The 20,965-nt window shown below is 43.4% G+C and overlaps 1 protein-coding gene across 1 annotated transcript in view; it reads right to left on the reverse strand.

Moving 5' to 3' along the window:
• lrp1b (LDL receptor related protein 1B) overlaps nucleotides 1-20,965 on the reverse strand; it is a 1,292,371-nt gene that overhangs the window by 268,047 nt on the left and 1,003,359 nt on the right. Inside the window, exons 47-51 of the mRNA XM_033023505.1 lie at nucleotides 14,366-14,485; nucleotides 13,705-13,818; nucleotides 13,241-13,390; nucleotides 2,018-2,140; nucleotides 3-122 (exon numbers count right to left, since the gene is read on the reverse strand). Coding sequence (XP_032879396.1) covers nucleotides 3-122; nucleotides 2,018-2,140; nucleotides 13,241-13,390; nucleotides 13,705-13,818; nucleotides 14,366-14,485 — 627 coding nt within the window. The remainder of the gene's footprint in view (nucleotides 1-2; nucleotides 123-2,017; nucleotides 2,141-13,240; nucleotides 13,391-13,704; nucleotides 13,819-14,365; nucleotides 14,486-20,965) is intronic.

The following is a 20,965-nucleotide window of genomic DNA, read 5'->3' on the forward strand; positions in this document are numbered from 1 at the left end:
ACCGCAGAGTGAATCTGCTTCATCGGCACCATCTCTACAATCATCGGCACCGTCACAAACCCAGCGACGAGAGATGCACTTGCGATTTGGGCATTCAAACTGATTCCATGTGCAAAAGGAATCTGTAAACAGAAGCAAATGCAATATTGCAATTACTTTGCAGATGCAAGGAACTGCAGAAGCTCCTTTACAAATAAAAATTATACAAAGTGCTGGAGTAACTCAGCGGGGCTGAGTTTTGATTTGGGTTGCTCAGTTTGGCCGGGCGGTTGAATTCCACAGACTCACCATTCTCTGTGAGAAAAAAGTGTTTCCTCGTCTCCGTTCTAAATGGCTTACTTCTTATTCTTAAACTGTGGCTCCTGGTACTGGACTCCCCCAACATCGGGAACATGTTTCCCGCCTCTAGCATGTCCAAGCCCTTAACAATCTTATATGTTTCAATGAGATACCCTCTCATCCTTCTAAACTCCAGAGTGTACAAGACCAGCTGCTCCATTCTCTCAGCATATGACAGTCCCGCAATCCCGGGAATTAACCTTGTAAACCTAAGCTGCACTCCCTCAATAGCAAGAATGTCCTTCCTCAAATTAGGGGACCAAAACTACACACAATACTCCAGGTGTGGTCTCACTAGGGCTCTGTACAACTGCAGAAGGACCTCTTTGCTCCTATACTTGACTCCTCTTGTTAAAAAGGCCAACATGCCATTCGCTTTCTTCACAACCTGCTGTACCTGCATGCTTACTTTCATAGACTGATGAACAAGGACCCCCAGATCCCGTTGTACTTCCCCTTTTCCCAACTTGACGCTATTTAGATAGTAATCTACCTTCCTGTTTTTAATACCAAAGTGGATAACCTCACATTTATTCACATTAAACTTCATCTGCCATGCATCTGTCCACTCCCCCAACCTGTCCAAGTCACCCTGCATTCACATAGCATCCTCCTCAGAGTCCACACTGCCACCCAGCTTTGTGTCATCTGCAAATTTGCTAATGTTACTTTGAATCCCTTCATCCAAATCATTGATGTATATTGTAAATAGCTGCGGTCCCAGCACCGAGCCTTACGGTACCCCACTAGTCACTGCCTGCCATTCTGAAAGGGACCCCTTAATCCCTACTTTTTGTTTCCTGTCTGACAACCAATTTCTATCCATGTCAGCACTCTACCGCCAATACTATGTGCCTAATTTTGCCCCCTAATTTCCTATGTGGGATCTTATCAAATGCTTTCTGAAAGTCCAGGTACACTACATCCACTGACTCTCCCTTGTCCATCTCCCTAGTTACATCCTCAAAAAATTCCAGAAGATTAGTCAAGCATGATTTCCCCTTCGTAAATCCATGCTGTCTTGGACCGATCCTGTTACTGCTATCCAAATGTGCGGCTATTTCTTCTTTTATAATTGACTCCAGCATCTTCCCCACCACCGATGTTAGAGTGGAGGTGGAGAGGATGTTTTCTGCTTGTGGGAGAGTCTAGGACCAGAGGCCATAGGCTCAGAATAAAAGGACATACCTTTAGGTAGGAGATGAGGAGGAATGTCTTTAGTCAGAGGGTGGTGAATCTGTGGAATTCATTGCCACAGATGGCTGTGGAGGCTGTAAATTATATTTTAAAGGTGGAGATTGACAGATTCTTGATTAATAAGGGTGTCATGGGTCATGGGGAGAAGGCAGGAGAATGGGGTTGAGAGGGAAAGATAGATCAGCCATGTTGAATGGCAGAGCAGACTTGATAGGCCAAATGGCGTAGCTCTACTCCTATGAGTTATGAACTTATGAGATGCAAGGAACTAGAACCAATGGGATTGTTTTCCTCGAAGTTGGCAAGATCCAAATGGGCTGAATTACTGCCTTCTGTGCTGTTAGCAGATTACAATGATGTACTCCCACATTAAAGCACGATACTTATCCTGAATTATGTTCCAAAATTGCTGGAGTATGGCTAATACTCAAATTAAAAGTTTAGACACTTAAAAAGATAACTGGTATAAAGGGTGAAATACCACAGTGAGATTCATCAGCTCCATCTTCACAATCCTCTTCTTTATCACAAATCCAAAATGCAGGAATACATCTTCCATTAGGGCACGCAAAGTAATGTTCTTTACATTTGAGCTTATGTTGAGCTAAAATAAAAAGCAGCATAAAGAAAGAATATTTTAAACTCTCAAGTAAATTTTCTGAAGAAATGGTATTACATATTGCTAATGTGTCAACTGAACTCAGCTGCGGAAAACATAAATACAAACAAGACAGACCTGAAATTATTTATCATCTGAACACATAATTAATAGAATTGATGGTGATCCCTCATCAGGCACATTGAAGCTCTCTTTCATGTTTGCCTTGTCCTGGTACTTGACAGTGAAGGAAACCCTAAATTTCTTTGCACCATAGTCATGGCTGAATTTGTGGTATTAGATGATTACCTGCATGAAAATCATGCCTGCCTTACCAGGAGGGGAGATCAGCAAATGGAGAGATTGAAGCCTACCGCTACCATCCTGAATGAGTCCGTCACAGGCAAGGACATTCAATCCCAAACAGTGCGGTTAATATTTGACCATCTGTCTATAGAATTCTCTTCAGTCTGCTTTTGGAACAAGTTGGAAGCTTTTTGCTCGGACACTGTCTAACAACATTCCAATTTAGATTGGTCTGTTTATTGGGCCTGTACCTTTTGCAGATGCTTTCCTTGCTCTTCCTGACAGGATGCCTGGAGGATCAGACGGAGACGGCAAAAGGAAGGAATTTGCACAAAATATAGTCGCTGCTCATTGCTTCCAGTGCCTGGTGATTGGGCACATTTAGTTAAAGAAACTCTTGTGATCGTCAAATGGTGCTACTCACATACTAAGCAGATAAAGTTAATTTTCAAACTGGGAGAGATTAAGGGACTTTTAATACGTGAAAGATGTTGTTATTTTGGTTTTGTCCTTGTGCTGAATGATTTGTGACAATGTGATTTATGGGATGCGTTCACTGGTTCCCACCCATCGAGGAGCAGTGTTTAAATGATGTGCTTCTGGAGATGTACACACCACTAAATATCAATTCTCTGCCCCACATTCCTTTCGGGCACAATTCCCCACTGGGAGCATGATTTCAGTGGACTTGCCAGAACCTATTTAGAGCACTCACTGTTATTTGCCAAGTGTGAAACCGCTCCTCTTGTTACTCTTGACGTTTTTTTCCTAAGTAATGTGGTTCCATTTAAATTTATCCAAGCACTTTAGTATTGGCATATTTTTGTTCTTTTATCAGAAATTGAATCAAAAGAAGCAGCTGGGATACAGTTGGTTAGGAGGCAAAAAGCTGAGGGGAAAATGGTCCCCAAACCCTGAGCTTCTAATCCTCCATGTTGTTAACCCTTCTGGACTCCAGCAATCCAATGCATACCAAAACTCCTCCTAGAAATCCCTTGTGGTTCCAGACAGATGTCTAGATTTCCATCAGCTACTTCCCTTTGCAACTTGCCTAATCACTCAACAATCTCTATCAATCATTTGAATGAATGCACAAAGAAAAACATATCCAAGTTTGATGATGATGGAGTCAAGTTTCTCAATACCATCCCAAATGGATTTTCTCCACTTTGAGTGGTCACAATTGGAGTGGCAGGAGTCAGGAGGAATGTTACATTTTGTTAAGATGTTTTTGAGCGCGACATTGATTCAGTTCCTCGATCTGCCTGGAAATCTCTTCACAATAGTTCTTGATGACCGTATCAGGAAAACTGCTTATTGATTTAGTCTCCTTCCCAGAGGAAAACTGTGCTAATGATAAAGGGAGAACAAAAAAAAGGATTACTGTATTGATTCTTGGGATGGAAAATTAGATTATATAGTAAGTGTTTTGTGGATGCAAAACCATCTAACAACAATCTTACACTGAGATGATTATTTTGGAGATTTTTTCTGTGTGAAATTGCACCAGACATAGAATTGGATTGGGCACCTTTCTATTTTTCTTGTTGGTATATCTGTCCTTTTCCCATTGTCAGAGATACAAGAAATAATATCATTATCTGCATTATAGCGTTTCTGCAACATCCATTTCCTAAGTGGAACAGAAAGCAGTAACTCACAACCATTGTTAAACTGCTGAAGTTCACTCTCACAATAGGCTAATTCGTTGCCGTTTTTGTGATTTAAAGGATGCTTTTATTTCAGTGGTAGACATTAGGAGATGCGGCTGTAGGCAGTTCAAAAACGTCATGAAGTCCACAGAGAATGTTGTGACTAACAGCACAGAACTGTTGAGATAGACATTAAATGAGTGTCTTGGTGATGACACCTATGACATTGCTCCTTTACTGCAGTTATCATTATAATCATTCCAAGCAAATTAGTCAGGGCAAGATCTGAAGACATACCCATCAGTGAACCCTTTGATAAAGCAAGGCTGCTTTATCAAAGGGAGCTGAGGGAATGCTCTGTGTTCTGTTTCACAGAGACATGGCTCACCCCCAGCTCCCCAGACTCAGCGGTCCAGCCTGAAGGGTTCTCCATCCACCGTATGGACCGTACACTGGCATCTGGGAAAGGGAGAGGAGGGGGCGTCTGCCTCATGGTCAACTCTACGTGGTGCTCAGATGTGGCAGTCTTGTCCAACTCCTGCTCTCCACACCTCGAACATCTGGCGGTGAAGTGCCGTCCCTTCTACCTTCCGAGGGAATTCACCTCCATCATCCTGACCGCGGTCTACATCCCACCCCAGGCGGACGTCCGTCTAGCACTGAAGGAGCTGCACGCCGTGGTCAACAAACACCAGGCGCCTTACCCCGAGGCATTTACCACCATTGCTGGGGACTTCAATAAGGCAAACCTAAAGAAATCACTCCCTAACTTCCACCAACATGTCTCTTGCTGCACCAGAGGACCAAACACCCTCGACCACTGCTACACCACCATCAAGAATGCCTAATGCGCTTTATCCCTCGCCCTCACTTTGGTAAATCTGACCATACTGCGGTGCTACTTCTTCCTGCCTAGAGGCAGTAATTAAAGAGCGCCCCCCCAGAGGTGAGGACAGTACAGAGCTGGTCGGGGGGGGGGGGGCAGAGGAACAACTACAGGACTGTTTGGAGTCTGTAGACTGGGCAATGTTCAAGGACTCGGCAACGGACTTGAACGAATACGCCCCAGTCGTTACAGACTTTATTAAGAAATGTGTGGAGGACTGCATCCCCACCTAAACCTTCCGAGTGTTTCCCAATCAGAAACCTTGGATGAACTTTGAGATCCACACTTCTGAAGACCTGACACCGGGCATTCATGTCTGATGATACAATGGTCTACAAGAAGTCCAGATACGACCTTGGTAAGGCCATCAAAAAGCCAAAAGGGACCTGCTCCAAACTGGAGGATGAGGCAGATGTTCGGCAGCTGTGGCGGGGCCTGAATGCAATCACCTCCTACAAGGCGAAACCAGGAGGAAGCTCGAATGTTGGCAGAACATCACTCCCTGATGAGCTCAATGCGTTTTACACATGCTTTGATAGGGAGAACACCGATGTGCCTTCCCGAGCCCCCATTCCATGTGATGGTATTTCAGTCTCAGTCACAGAGGCCGACGTCAGGAAATCCTTCAGAGGGGTTAACCCTCGAAAAGCACCTGGACCTGATGATATATCTGGTCGTGTTCTAAAAACGTGTGCGGATCAACTGGCTGGAGCTTTTACGGACATTTTCAACCTCTCATTTCTGAGGTCCGAGGTTCCCACCTGCTTCAAAAGGGCATCAATTATATCAGTGCCCAAGAAGAGTAAGGTGACGTGCCTCAATAACTATCAACCAGTGGCACTAACTCCTGTGGTGATGAAGTGCTTTGAGAGGTTGATCATGGCGCAAATCAACTCCTACCTCGACAAAAACCTGGACCCACTGCAGTTCTCTTACCGCCACAACAGATCAACGGTGGATGTGATCTCGCTGGCCCTCCACTCCGCTCTGGACCACTTGGACAAGAAAAATGTATATGTCAGGCTGTTATTCATTGATTACAGCTCGGCATTTAATACAATCATCCCCTCCAAGCTGGTTACCAAACTCGCAGAACTGGGTCTCTGCGCATCCCTCTGCAATTGGATCCTCGCCTTCCTCATTCACAGACCACAGTCTGTTTGTATTGGTGGAAATGTGTCAGCCTCGATAACAATCAGCACGGGAGCACCTCAAGGCTGCGTGATCAGCCCCCTGCTGTACTCACTCTATACTCATGACTGCGCAGCCGGTCATAGTGCGAACTCCATCATCAAGTTCGCTGACGACACCACTGTTGTGGGACATATCACTGATGGGGATGAGTCAGAGTATAGAAGAGAGATCGAGCGACTGTCCATATGGTGCCAGCACGATAACCTGGCCCTCAACACCAGCAAAACCAAGGAACTGATTGTGGACTTTGGAAGGAGTAGGATGGGGACCCACAGTCCCGTTTATATCAACGGGACGATGGTTGAAAGGGTCAAGAGCTTCAAATTCCTGGGCGTGCACATCTCTGAAGATCTTTCCTGGTACGAGAACACTGATACAATTATAAAGAAAGCACATCAGCACCTCTACTTCCTGAGAAGATTACGGAGAGTCAGTTTGTCAAGGAGGACTCTCTCTAACTTCTACAGGTGCACAGTAGAGAGCATGCTGACCGGTTGCATCATGGCTTGGTTCGGCAACTGAGTGCCCTGGAGAGGAAAAGACTACAAAAAGTAGTAAACACTGCCCAGTCCATCATCGGCTCTGACCTCCCTTCCATCGAGGGGATCTATCGCAGTCGCTGCCTCAAAAAGGCTGGAAATATCATCAAGGACCCACACCATCCTGGACACACACTTATCTCCCTGCTACCTTCAGGTAGAAGGTTCAGGAGCCTGAAGACTGCAACGACCAGGTTCAGAAATAGCTACTTCCCCACAGCCATCAGGCTATTAAACTTGGCTCGGACAAAACCCTGAACATTTATAGCCCATTATCTGTTATTTGCATTTTATCAGTTTATTTCTTCATGTGTGTATTTACGTATATAATGGTATATGGACACACTGATCTGTTTTGTAGTCAATGACTACTATGTTCTGCTGTGCTGAAGCAAAGCAAGAATGTCATTGCCCTATCAGGGACACATGACAATAAACTCTCTTGACTCATGACTCTTGACTATATCCACAGGATCTTCTTCGTCACTTCCTCTGTCTGGGTCTTCTCATGAACAATGAATTTGCAGGTTCAAGGTTTCCAATGCTGTGTTCCCTGAGAGTTGTGAGATTGTGTGGAAGCAATTTAGACCACACTCTTGTCCATGGAGTACTTCCTGCATGGATGTTATGGTTACATTGACTACAAGTGTCCTAACTACTGGGTATTTCCCAGTGACCACAACAAATTTCTACAGCCAAAGTCAATGTGGTGCTTAATTTAGTGCTCACAATTGCACCAGAAAGGTCCCCAAACTCTCTACACTCATAAAGATTTTCATCTGCACACTTTATTTTTGGGGGTACAGGTACCTTGGGTAATGGGATATTTCAGCATTCTCAGCTCCCCATGGATGGATTGAGTGCAAATGTTCCTCAATGGCTTAAATATATTTTTATAAACAAGAAAGACGCGCTCAATGATAGAAATAGAATGTAGTTGGAGACAGTAAGATTGGTGGGAGAACTGGGAAGGGGAGGGGCTGGAGAGAGTGGGAAAGCAAGGGCTATTTGAAGTTAGCCCTTGTTCATACCGCTGGGGTGTAAGCTACCCAGGCAAAATCCAATTTGCGCTGGGCCTCACTCCAACAATGGAGGAGGCCCTGGACAGAAATGTCAGATTGGGAATGGGAGGGGGAGTTGAAGTGCTGAGCAACCAAGAGATCAGGTCGGTTAAGGCAGACTGCGCGGAGGTGTTCAGCGAAATGATCGCCGAGGCTGCACTTGGTCTCGCCGATTTACAGGAGTTGACACTTGGAACAGCGGATACAGTAGATGAGATTGGAGGAGGTGCAACTGAACCTATGCCTCGCCTGAAAGGACTGTTGGTGTCCTTGGATGGAGTCAAGGAGGGAGGTAAATTGACAGGTGCTGCATCTCCTGTGGTTGCAGAAGAAAATACCTGGGGAGGGGGTAGTTTGGGTGGGAATGGACAGGGAGTTGTGGGGGGAATGGTCTCTGCGGAAAGCAGAAAGGGGTGGTGATGGGAAGATGTGGCCAGTAGTGGGACCCTGTTGGAGGTGGCGAAAATTTGGGAGGATTATTTGCTGTATGTGACAACTGATTGGGTGGAAGGGGGACTCAGTCCTTGTTACGAATGGGGGAGGGGGAGCAAGAGCAGAGCTGTGGGATATCGATGAATCCCTAGTGGGAGTCTCATCTATAATGGAAGAGAGCTACCCCTGTTCCCTAAAGAAGAAGGACATCTCTAATGACCTGGTATGGAAAACGTCACCCTGAGCGCAGATGCAGCATTGACAGAGGAAATGGGGATGGAGTCTTTACAGGAAGCAGAGTGGAAAGATGGGGAGATAGCTATGGGAGTCAGTAGGTTTGTAAAATATGTCAGTCAATAGTCTGTCTCCTGTGATGGAAACGGTGAGATCTAGAAACGGTAGGGAGATGTCGTAAATGGCCCAAGTGAATTTGAGTGCAGGATGGAAATTAGTCATGAAGTTGATGAAGTGCAGAAAGTAGCACTGATGTAGTTGTCAATGTAGTGGAGGTAGAGTTTGGGGATAGGGCCAGTGTACGCCTGGAACAGTGATCGTATGACGTACCCCACAAAGAGGCAGGCACAGCTGAGGCCCATGCGAGTGCTGCGCCTTGGATTTGGAGGGTGTGGGAGGAGTCAATGGAGAAGTTGTTAAGCATAAGGACCAGCTCTGCCAGGCGGAGGAGAGTGTTAGTAGACGGAAATTGCTTGGTTCTGCGGTCAAGGAAGAAACGGAGGGCTTTAAGACCTTCCTGGTGGGGGATGGAGTTGTAGAGTGACTGGACATCCATAGTAAAGATGAGGGAGTGGGGGCTTGGAAAACGGAAGTCATTGAAGAGACAAAGGGCATGTGAGGTGTCTTGGACACAGGTACGGAGGGATTGGAGCAGGTGGGATAGGATGGAGTCAAGGTATGTGGAAATTAATTCAGTGTGACATGAATTAGCAGAAACAATGGGTCTGCCAGGACAGTTCTGTTTGTGGATTTTGGGGAGAAGATAAAATTGGGCCATACAGGGCTGCAGAACGATAACGTTGGAGGCTTTAGATGGCAGAGAGCTGGAAGTAATGAAATCAGAAATGGTGCGCGATATTAAGGTCTAGGGCTCGTCTGTGGGATCATGGAGGTGTCTGAGAGTTGTCACCTGGCCTCAGCCAAGTAGAGGTCAGCGTGCCAGACTACCACGGCACCTCCCTTGTCGGTGGGTTTGGTTATCAAGTCGGGGTTGCTGCAGAGTGAGCGGAGGGCTGTACGTTCAGGGGGAGAGAAGTTAGAGTAAGTAAGGGGAGTGTAAAGGTTGAGGCGGTCGATGTCCCACCGGCAGTTGGAAATGAAAAGGTCTAAAGAAGGTAGAGGGCCATCCGGGGGAGTCCAAGAGGAGGGGGTCCGGTGGGGATGGGAGAAGGTGTCATCACTGGGTGGTGAGGACTCCTTCTCATAGAAAAAGGCACGGAGGAGGAGGCGAATGGAGAAGAGCTCTATGTTGTGCAGGACCCGGACCCAATGTTCCTTGACAATGTAAAGTTAAGTATGGTATTCGTGTTAAATGGTAATGCATTTCAACAATACTTGTATTTTCAAAACAATGTCAAATCAAATAATATATAAATGGACTATCATAACATCTTTTCGTAAAATAATTTACCCTAGTGCCTTTCCTATTTCATAATCTTTTCAGTAGGTTTTGGTGTTCCAGTCCTAAGCAGCAGTATTCTCCGTGTCTGCAGTCTAGCTGCTAGATGACTGCTCTCTTTCTTGGAGGCCCTAACATGATGCTATGTATATTTTTGGTGCAAAAAGTCCCTTGTTAGTTTCATCATTATCCCCCTCCTCCTCTACCTATCCTTCCACACTCCTCTCTAGCAGTGCCAGAATCCCATTCTCCTCTTATTTCGAGGGACAGCACCCTGGTGAAGGAATTACCAGATCTTCTTATGATCCGTAGATTGTTCTGGCATCTCCTGAATGACGATGCAGCATTACAAGTGATAATCAGATCAAATCTCAAGCACTGTCATCAAAATAATGAAAAATAGACCTCAAGTCTACCTGGTGGATTTCATATCCTTTTGCATATCTTTCATTCATTGTTCTTTATCTCTCTACATCAGTCTATATTTCTTGTTTCCCTTATCCCTAACCAGTCTGAAGAAGGGTCTCGACCCAAAACATCACCCATTCCTTCTCTCCAGAGATGCTGCCTGTCCCGTTGAGTTGCTCCAGATTTTTGCGTCTATCTTTGGTTTAAACCATCATCTGCAGTTCCTTCCCACACATTTTGTCTGTTCCTTGGGTCTCTATGGTCATCGGGAGGAGCATATTGCTTGCATGTCTCCACCTTCCATTGTGGGTGCAATCACCTCCAACCCTTGGTCTGCACATTTCAGCTCACCAAAAAAAAATATTTCTTTACATTTAAAATTACAACATGTGTAAGAGATTAGTTTCACTGATGAAACTATTTTTAGATTGATGATACCAAGTACAGAGTCAGATAGTTGTGCACTAATGGGTCTTTTGGCACATCATGTGCATGCTGACCATTTGCCTTGCTGCAATAATCAAATTTCCCTGCATTAGGTCCATGTCTTACAATGCCTTGCATACCTAACTGTCCATTTAAATGTATATTTAATATAGTTATTATATCAGACTCCGCCACCTCCTCTGGCAGCAAGGTTCAGATATTAACCACTCTCTGTGTGGACAAATGTTCTCAGAACTTCTTTAAAATTCCTTCCTTTCACCTTACATCTTTGCCTTTTTGTTTTTGATCTGGTAAGTGTGGGAATATGTTTAGAATTAGTTAATGCTAGGCAGAATTTTCACCAAGCTTGGTTTTGTTGAAATTCTGTTTAACTTTCACAGATTTCTAATGACATAGAAACAACAGGAAACAAAAAAAAACACAAAAAAAGGTGGTATGTTCATGCTGGGCTTTTTGCTCTGTTGGTTTATTGCTTAAGGCATGAATGTGCAAATGAACCCCAGGTAAAATAAAATACATCAATATTTATCATTGCTGTTTAACTGTATTAAAAGATAATGGTAAATAAACCACACAAATGTGCTGTTGTTTCCCTGACTGAAAACCATGTGTGGTGAACTGTGAGATCCATTCCCAGGTGCAGGCCAAGACCACGGCATACAAGTCAAACAATCTTGAGAGATACAAGAAACCTTGCTACGATCTTCACAAGGCAATCAGAAATGCCAAGGCACAATACTGGGACAAACCTGAGTCCCAGTATAATCACTTGGACACTTGGACACTTGTCACTGTCACTGTCACTGTGGCAAAGCCTGAATACTGTAACTGGCTGCAAAGCTAATTCAGGCAGCATTGCTGGTGATAGTGCAACCTTCTCTGATGAACTGAATGCATTTTATGCTCTCTTTTAGCAGAATACCAACAGGCCAATGACATCTGTCCCATCAGAATCAAGTGTGCCTTTTCCTGAAGCCGAACCCATGGAAAACAATTGGCCCAAATGGAGTCCCTGACTACATCCTTAGGAACTGCATAGACAAACTAGCAGGAGTGTTCACGGACAACTTTAATCTCTCCCTACTCCGTAGGAGGTGCCCTCCATCTTCAAGAAGACCACTATCATCTTGGTGTCAAAGAAAAGCAAGATCGTGTGCCTTAATGAATACCATCATGGTCTTGACATCCACCATCACTAACTTTTCAAATATCTAATAATAATGAATGTGGAAAGAGATTGAGAACCTCATAAGCTTGTGTAAAGACAACAATCTCTCCATCAATGTCAGCAAGACAAAGGAGACTTCAGCAAGTGCAGCAGTACACACACCCTGGTATACGTTATTGTGCCAAAGCAGTGATGGTCAAAAGGTTCAAGATCTTGGAAGATAAATTTCACCGGCAATTTTTACTAGACCGGTCACATTGAAGCTATGGCCAAGAAAGCACACCTACGCATCTACTTCCGTAAAACTCTTAGGAAGTTCAGCATGGCCTCAGCAACTCTCACCAACTTCTACAGATGTGCTGTAAAAGCATTTTATCAGGACGCATCGCAGCATGGTTTGGGAACAGCTCTATCGAAGACTGCTCGAAATTGCTGAGTAGTTGGTGTGTCCCAGACCATCATTCAAACCAACCTCCCTTCCATTAACTCCATTTACACTTCATGCTGACTCAGCAAGGCCAGCAGAATCAAGGACCAGTCTCATCCCAGCCACTCTCTCTTCTTCCCTCTCCCATCAGGACACAGGTACAGAAGTTTGAAAACGCATACCTCCAGAGTCAGGGACATATTCTTCCCAGTTGTTATTAGGCCACTGAACTGTGTTCTCACCAGCTCGAGTGCAGCTCGAGTGCAGTCCTAACCTCCCATTTACCGCATTGGAGACCATTAAACTATCTTTAATCAGACTTTATCATGTACAAAATGTCATACATACTTCTTAAGGGGTTGGACAGGCTAGATGCAGGAAGATTGCTCCCGATGTTGGGGAAGTCCAGGACAAGGGGTCACAGCTTAAGGATAAGGGGGAAATCCTTTAAAACCGAGATGAGAAGAACTTTTTTCACACAGAGAGTGGTGAATCTCTGGAACTCCCTGCCACAGAGGGTAGTCTAGGCCAGTTCATTGGCTATATTTAAGAGGGAGTTAGATGTGGCCCTTGTGGCTAAGGGGATCAGAGGGTATGGAGAGAAGGCAGGTACGGGATACTGAGTTGGATGATCAGCCATGATCATATTGAATGGCGGTGCAGGCTCGAAGGGCCGAATGGCCTACTCCTGCACCTAATTTCTATGTTTCTATGTTTCTATACCCTTTATCTGAACATTGTGGATGATTGATTGTAAATATGTATTATCTTTTCTTTGACTGGACAGCATGCAACAACATGTTTTCACAGTAGCTTGGTACATGTGACAATAATAACCTAAACTAAAGACCTGTCAGGCATCCTTGTATGCTGGGGAGGCCAGTACTCTTCACATTGCTGAACTTATGTCCTCACAAATATTTGCTGTTAGGGCTACAAAGCATATTATTTACCTTGACAATTTAATTCATCTGTGTAGTCACCACAGTCATTGGAACCATCACAAATCCAGGATGAAAGGATGCAGAGGGACGTGCTGTTACATTTTATGTAATTTGTTTCCTTAACTCCAACTTTATAGAATCCAGTGCAGTCCGTGTTACCTGAAACAGTATTGATAGAAATCATTAAGATAATGTTTGTACCTTGCTAATGAGCTCATCATTACATTATTACTTTACCATTAAACGCAAATTATTAAATGCTTGGAAACTTGCATCAACATTGTTATAGATACGCTGTGCTTTTATTGTAATCCATGAAAAATCTACATGGTTTGAATATGTGACTTGGCAGCAGAACTGTGCTTCAGCAACCAATGCCTTGGGGAATCTTTAATGGCCAACAAGTCTGCATCCACTTCTTGTGAAATGCCAACAACAACACATTGAACTGCTGTCAAAACTTGCCAACTTACTGCAATCCATTTCATCAGAAGCATCTGCACAATCTATCAACTGGTTGCACTGTGCTGTTTTGACAATGCAAGTCCCATCCCTGCACCGAAATTCAGCTGCACTGCACGTAGAATCTGTAAGACAAAGCAAATCCCAGGGTGAGACACAATTTTGCTCTCGGCTTAATTTATTCATTTAAGCTGTTAATTGTCTTGAATTCCTATTCCTTAAACTCTAAGTAAAATATAGGGACTCCGGGACACAGCAGCAAACCCTGTTCAATCAATTACATTTGATTCAAATTAAATAATTTATCGGGAATGCTAAGTTATAATGAGGATCCATTCAAATTAATACAGTACATGTTTATCACGTTAAAAGGAAGTAAAGAGGACAATTAAAAGGAAGCATGAAATCACAAATCCAATTAGCTAATACTGTATAGGAAACAAAATATTAAATATAATCCATGAAAAACAAACATGGATTATATTATATAATAATTTGCATTTATTGGTAAATAAATAATGTTTCTCAGAACTCAGGTAGTTATCCATCTGGAAATGAATTCCTAAAATCTCAACAATGAATTTATGCTATTTTGCTCACTTGGCTGTTGACCAAGTCAATGCAGGAATAAATCAACGTGAATACTTCTCACGTCACCAACCTAATACTTACTATTGCAGGTAACTTCATCTGAGTTGTCAGCACAATCATCCACTCCGTCACACCACTTTGCATTGGACACACAGCGTCCATTGTAGCAATGCTTAAAGCCTTTTCTACAACTCCTGTTTGCTGATGCCAAGAAATCAGGAAAAAAAACAAAAGTTAACAGCAAGCTGATAAATTCATCACCCTGAGAGATGAGGGGTCAGGCAAATAAAAATATGTATTTTAAGCATCTAATAATCAATAACACAAGGTTTAATGATAGTTTAAATGAAGTACTCCATTAACCTCATGAATCCCATAACAATTGTTTCACCTGGCAAGGTCAATGCTATAATTTGATCAAGTTGATTGATTGATTGATTGATTGATAGACTTTATTAATCCCCTTATTCAGGGGAAATTCTGATGTCCTTGCAGCACACTAATAAAAATACCACACAGTATTCATGAAGAAATTCAACACCAAAACATAAAAACATCCCCCCACAGTGATTCCCACTGTGGGGGAAGGCACAAAGTCCAGTCCCCATCCTCTTGTCCACCCAAAGTCGGGCCTATTGAGGCCTCCACAGTCGCCGCCACGGCGTCCGATATTCTCGCCGGGTGATGGTACTCCGGCGTCGGGAGAACCCCCAGCAGCTTGGGGTGCCAGGAACGGCCGCCTTCCCACCGGAGCCTGCGGCTTCCAAGCCAACAGACCACGCCAGACGGAGCTCCGCACACTGGTGATCTCGGCGAGATGTAAGTTCAACGTCGCAGTTGGCCGCTCCGCAGAACCGCGGCTCCACGATGTTTTCCTCGGCGGTACCAAGCATACTGGAGTCCCAGCGCGGCGACCCAGGAAAGGCATCGCCCGCTCCACGACAGCGCTCCAGCGCTGCGCCGCCGCCAAAGCCGATGTTCTGCGCCGCCGCCAACGCCGATGTTCTGCGCCGCCACCAAAGCCGATGTTCTGGCCAGGTCCCCTCAGGGAAACGTCGATCCAGGACCCGCTGGTAGGCCGCGAGGACAGGTCGAAGACGCTGCTCGGAGGAAGGCAACCCCTCCGACCAGGTAGGGACTTAGAAAAACAGTTTACCCCTTCCCCCCCACACATAAAAAGATTTAGACCCCCTGACTGTACACTTAACAAACTAAAAATAATAAAAATGAAGGGAAAAAAACGGACAGCTGCAGGACAGGCAGCCGTTCAGGACAGCACCTGATAGCATGATTACAGATGTTTCTCTACCTCTATCCTGTCACTGCCTGTCCGGAAACCTCCATTACACAGAGCAAGAGAGTGCTATCAACAAAGTGGGACATGCCCATTCTCTGAATAATTTATAGCCTTTTTAATCTTTTATTTCGGGCAAGTGTTACTGCTCCAAATCCAATTTGATAAATCACCGTCTTTGATAAACATTCTCATTACTTATACTTGATATCTACTGGTGAACTAGCACTTTCTCCAGTTAGTTTTTTATAAATGACTGGCAGTGTCTTTCATTTCAAAGATGGAATCAGAGTTCAAAACAATGTTTGATCAGCATATGTATGAGAGAAGCAAAATATATTGCACCTCAATTTCCCAGCCATAATGCGACTTAAAATAAAGATGTGCATTTTAATTAATTTCAACCTTCACCTTTCTATCCCACTCAAAGACTTTGCAGTTCTTTATTGAATTCTGGTACATGACAACTTGCTTCCCATCTTGATGGGGAATAAAGTATTTGCAAAGGACAACACAGCTTTGGGTGGCGCCGCGAGCCAGCAGCCTCGCCAGCAGCTGTTCGTCCTTTCGACTTTGTTTTTAGTATGTCTCAAAGTGGATTTTAGTGTGGGGGGGTGGGGGCGGGGAATAGGGGGGAAACTTTGTTTTAATTACTCACCTCGGTGGAGTGCAACTTTTCTCCTAGTCGTATTTTCACCCTCCCTCGCGGCCTAACATCTTGGATTGGTGCGGCCTCTCCCGGAGTTGGGCCCTGAGCTTCAGCAGCAGGCACAGCGCGGACTTTCCATCGTGGAGCCGGGCGATCCCTTGCCGGGGATCGCCAGAAGAAGTGCTCCGATCGCTGGCCTGTGGACTACAACATCCTGAAGCCGCGATCTGCAGAGCTTCTAGCTGCAGATGCGGCGTGGACTTCCCATCGCGGAGTCTGGGATCCCTCGCCGGGGATCGCTGGGGAAGAGCCCCGACCTATAACATCATGAAGGGGATCGCCGGAGAAGAGCCAGTGGCCTATAACATCGTGAAGCCGTGGTCTCCGGTAGTAAGTGGCCAATTCGGGACCTCCAAGCCGCGGAGTGTCAGTCCGTCTCGACATCGGAGTTTCGAGCATCCCGACGAGAGGGCCTACACATCGGGCCATCAGTAGTGGCGACTATGGAGGGTTCATGGCCCCGACCACGGATGAACAAAAGTGGAGGACTGACTGAACGTTATTGCCTTCCACCACAGTGAAGAATGTTGATTCCACTGTGGTGGATATTCATGGTGCATTCTATTGTGTATTGTGCTCTTTTTGATTATGTGGCTGCATGGTAAATCAAATTCTACTGTACCTTAATTGGTGCACGTGGCAATAAATGTGAACTTGAACATGAACTTGAGCTGTATGCATAGCCTGTTGTTCCATAGTTTGAAAATGCTACATACATTACTGTTACTATAAAAATACTAACACTTATTGCTCTCTGACCATGATTAACCATTCACCACAGACTGGGAATATTTCTGGTGTGTGTAGCTTTGCTATTCCGAAGATTAATTGAGCTAATTGTTGAGGGGGTTTCTTTAACAGTTATTGTAACATAATCTGAGCATACATTTGTAGTTCAACAAAGTGCATTGGTGGTAAAGCCACAACCCATGTTAACAGTTTTGATGGAAGCTGCCTACAATGATTTAATGATCTTGGTGGCATAGATTTCACCTTGCTCACTGCCTTGAGGTCTAAGGAATGCCTATTTTGTCACCGATCAACTGGATTCTGAATACTTCCATTAATTTTCCAGACTCTTTATTTACTTGTGCACAAGGTCAGTCACTGTACTACTCTGAAATTCTAATCAGAACGTTCAACTTTTTATACAGATTTTGACCCTTGAAATTGTGCGCACTTCCTAATTCCTTATCATCAATAACAATACGTTCTCAAAACATTAATATACAAAATGCAATAACACGAATACAAGTAAGCCTACATGCTATTTAATCCTTTATTTAATTTTCAATATCAAGAACCTTGTAGTGTGTGTCAAGGAATACCCATCCCAAAACATTGCCTAAATGTTGTTGTGCTGTACAGCTATCCTAACCTTTGTCATAATGCAGTTTCCACATTATGCTATACATCTATTTTAACCTTTGTTTCCACGCCTGCAGCGGACAATAAGAATACCTTAAATCAACCTTAAGGATGCCTTAAACAGGCTGGGCAATAAATCACACTGCATTTTCACACAAGGCAAACAAGAAAAAACAAAGTCTAACCAATTGCAAATTAAACAATCAAACATATAGGTTTAGATAAAACATGAAATAACTCACTAATTATTTAATAATTGATCTTTTTTTTTAGTTGTTATCCCATTAGATGACAATCTATAAATTATCTTTTTCACGTAAGAGAGGTTGCTTCACAGAAAAATATGGGTTAGTTTGCTATTAAAATTCAGGTCACAGCAATTTCAACAGAGCATAACAGTTTCAGGTTTTTTTTCATATTGAGAATAATTTATCAGATATCTTAAGATCTCATCCCTTCAATGATTTTTACAAATTACACTGGGGAGGATTGTAACTAAACACTTTGTGGAAGAGTCACAGCTACAACTTCTCAGCTTTCCATGCTATTATTCCTAACTGCATATTCTGAGCCCTGTTTCATTCAGTTTATAGGCTGTTTTAACAAGGTGATAAACTTTTAATGGCAGAAGGGTTAAGAAACTATAAGCAAATAAAAGGCACAGTCATATAATTTCATCCTATACATCTCCAGGATCGTGCAGCCAATAAATTCCTTTGGATGCATCATCTTTTGTTTAATATCAACATTGAAATAAATACAGAGTAAGATCGCAGCAAATGGTGATATAAAGAGTGAAGGAATCATACAGCATGGAAACAGACCCTTCGGTTCAACTCATTCAAGCCGCCCAATATGCTATATCCTTCTTAAACTTCCTTATCCATGTAAATGTTGTTATTGCACCTGCCCCGACAAAGTCATCTGGCAGCTCATTCCATATATGAATCACTGTGTGGAAAAACGTGCTCCTTGGGTTCCTATTAAATATTTATTCTCTCACATGCCTATGTCCTCTAGTTCTTAGTTTCCCAATCCTGGGTAAACAATTCTATGCATTCTGTGTATGACACTCATGATTTTAAACAATTCCATAAGCTTGCCTCTCAATCTCCTGTCCTCCAAGAAATAAAGTCCTAGTCTGCAAAACAGTTCCCTATCACTCTTGCCCTTGAATCCTGGCAACATCATAGACTCATAGAGTGATACAATGTGGAAACAGGCCCTTCGGCCCAACTTGCCTACACTGACCAACATGTTGCAGCTACACTGGTCCCACCTGCCAGCATTTGGTCCATGTCCCTCCAAACCTGTTCTATCCAAATGCCTGTCTAAATGCTTCTTAAATGTTGGGATAGTCCCTGCCTCAACTACCTCCTCTGGCAGTTTGTTCCATACACCCACCACCCTTTGTCAATCTTCTCTGCATTCTTACCATCTTAATGACATCCTTCCAAAACTGAACACAGTATTCCAAGTGTGGCCTGGATAATATATTATGCAAATGCAACAGTTTCTGCTATATGATGGAACCAAGCTCGTGTTCGTTTTGCCTTTGTAAGATACTGACAATGTGAACTTTTTAAACTCAACTTTCTGAAAGTAAATAATGCATTTGTATTCCAGAAACAATCTGCCTTGTTGCCATGACCTTGCTGAAAACTCTCTTTATTTGTGCTTATTGTGTTTCAACAGAACTTCTACCAAAGTTATTACTGTGGCAGAAAATAATCCTCAAGGACACTCCTGGAGAGGGGAACAAGTAAGTGAGTCCTGTAGATTCAAGGTGATATCAAATTGCTGTTTCGGTGGAAAGGTACAACACTGAAGATAAAATTAATAGATTTTATCAATTCAACAATTACGGTTATCTGCAGGCTGATCTGACAAATATTGGCAAATTAAAGAGACGTTGCATAAATAATTAAATAAATCTCCATAATATGTCCACCATCTGTGCTGTGTATACATAGACAATAACCTTAATAGAGAATGGTCTCGAATTGAATAATTATAAATTGGTTATCTGTATTACATGCATCTAATCTAAGAGTATTCCATGTGATGTACTTCTGACAGTAAACCCTAATATCAAATCATTGTATGGATGCAATAATATATAATATGTGACCAATAGTTGCCAAGGAGAAGGATATTGAATTATGTGAGGTAAGGGAAACTAGTAGAGTAGCTATGGATACTATGAGTTTCAAAGTAAAAGAAGTACTGACACTTTTGAAAAATATAAAAGTGGATAAGTCTCCAGGTCCTGGCAGGATATTCCCTAGGACATTGAGGGAAGTTAGTGTAGAAATAGCCGGGGCTATGACAGAAATATTTCAAATGTCATTAGAAACGGGAATAGTCCCCGAGGATTGGCGTACTGCGCATGTTATTCCATTGTTTAAAAAGGGTTCTAAGAGTAAACCTAGCAATTATAGACCTGTTAGTTTGATTTCAGTGGTGGGCAAATTAATGGAAAAGATACTTAGAGATAATATATATAAGCATCTGGATAAACAGGGTCTGATTAGGAACAGTCAACATGGATTTGTGCCTGGAAGGTCATGTTTGACTAATCTTCTTGAATTTTTTGAAGAGGTTACTAGGGAAATTGACGAGGGTAAAGCAGTGGATGTTGTCTATATGGACTTTAGTAAGGCCTTTGACAAGGTTCCTCATGGAAGGTTGGTTAAGAAGGTTCAACTGTTGGGTATAAATGCAGGAGTAGCAAGATGGATTCAACAGTGGCTGAATGGGAGACGCCAGAGGGTAATGGTGGATGGCTGTTTGTCGGGTTGGAGGCAGGTGACTAGTGGGGTGCCTCAGGGATCTGTGTTGGGTCCTTTGTTGTTTGTCATGTACATCAATGATCTGGATGAAGGTGTGGTAAATTGGATTAGTAAGTATGCAGATGATACCAAGATAGGGGGTGTTGTGGATAATGAAGAGGATTTCCAAAGTCTTCAGAGTGATTTAGGCCATTTGGAAGAATGGGCTGAAAGATGGCAGATGGAGTTTAATGCTGATAAATGTGAGGTGCTACACCTTGGCAGGACAAATCAAAATAGGACGTACATGGTAAATGGTAGTGAATTGAAGAATGCAGTTGAACAGAGGGATCTGGGAATAACCGTGCATAGTTCCTTGAAGGTGTAATCTCATATAGACAGGGTGGTAAAGAAAGCTTTTGGTATGCTAGCCTTTATAAATCAGAGCATTGAGTATAGAAGCTGGGATGTAATGTTAAAATTGTACAAGGCATTGGTGAGACCAAATCTGGAGTATGGTGTACAATTTTGGTCGCCCA

Source organism: Amblyraja radiata, chromosome 7, assembly GCF_010909765.2.
Source record: "Amblyraja radiata isolate CabotCenter1 chromosome 7, sAmbRad1.1.pri, whole genome shotgun sequence".
NCBI lineage: Eukaryota > Metazoa > Chordata > Chondrichthyes > Rajiformes > Rajidae > Amblyraja > Amblyraja radiata.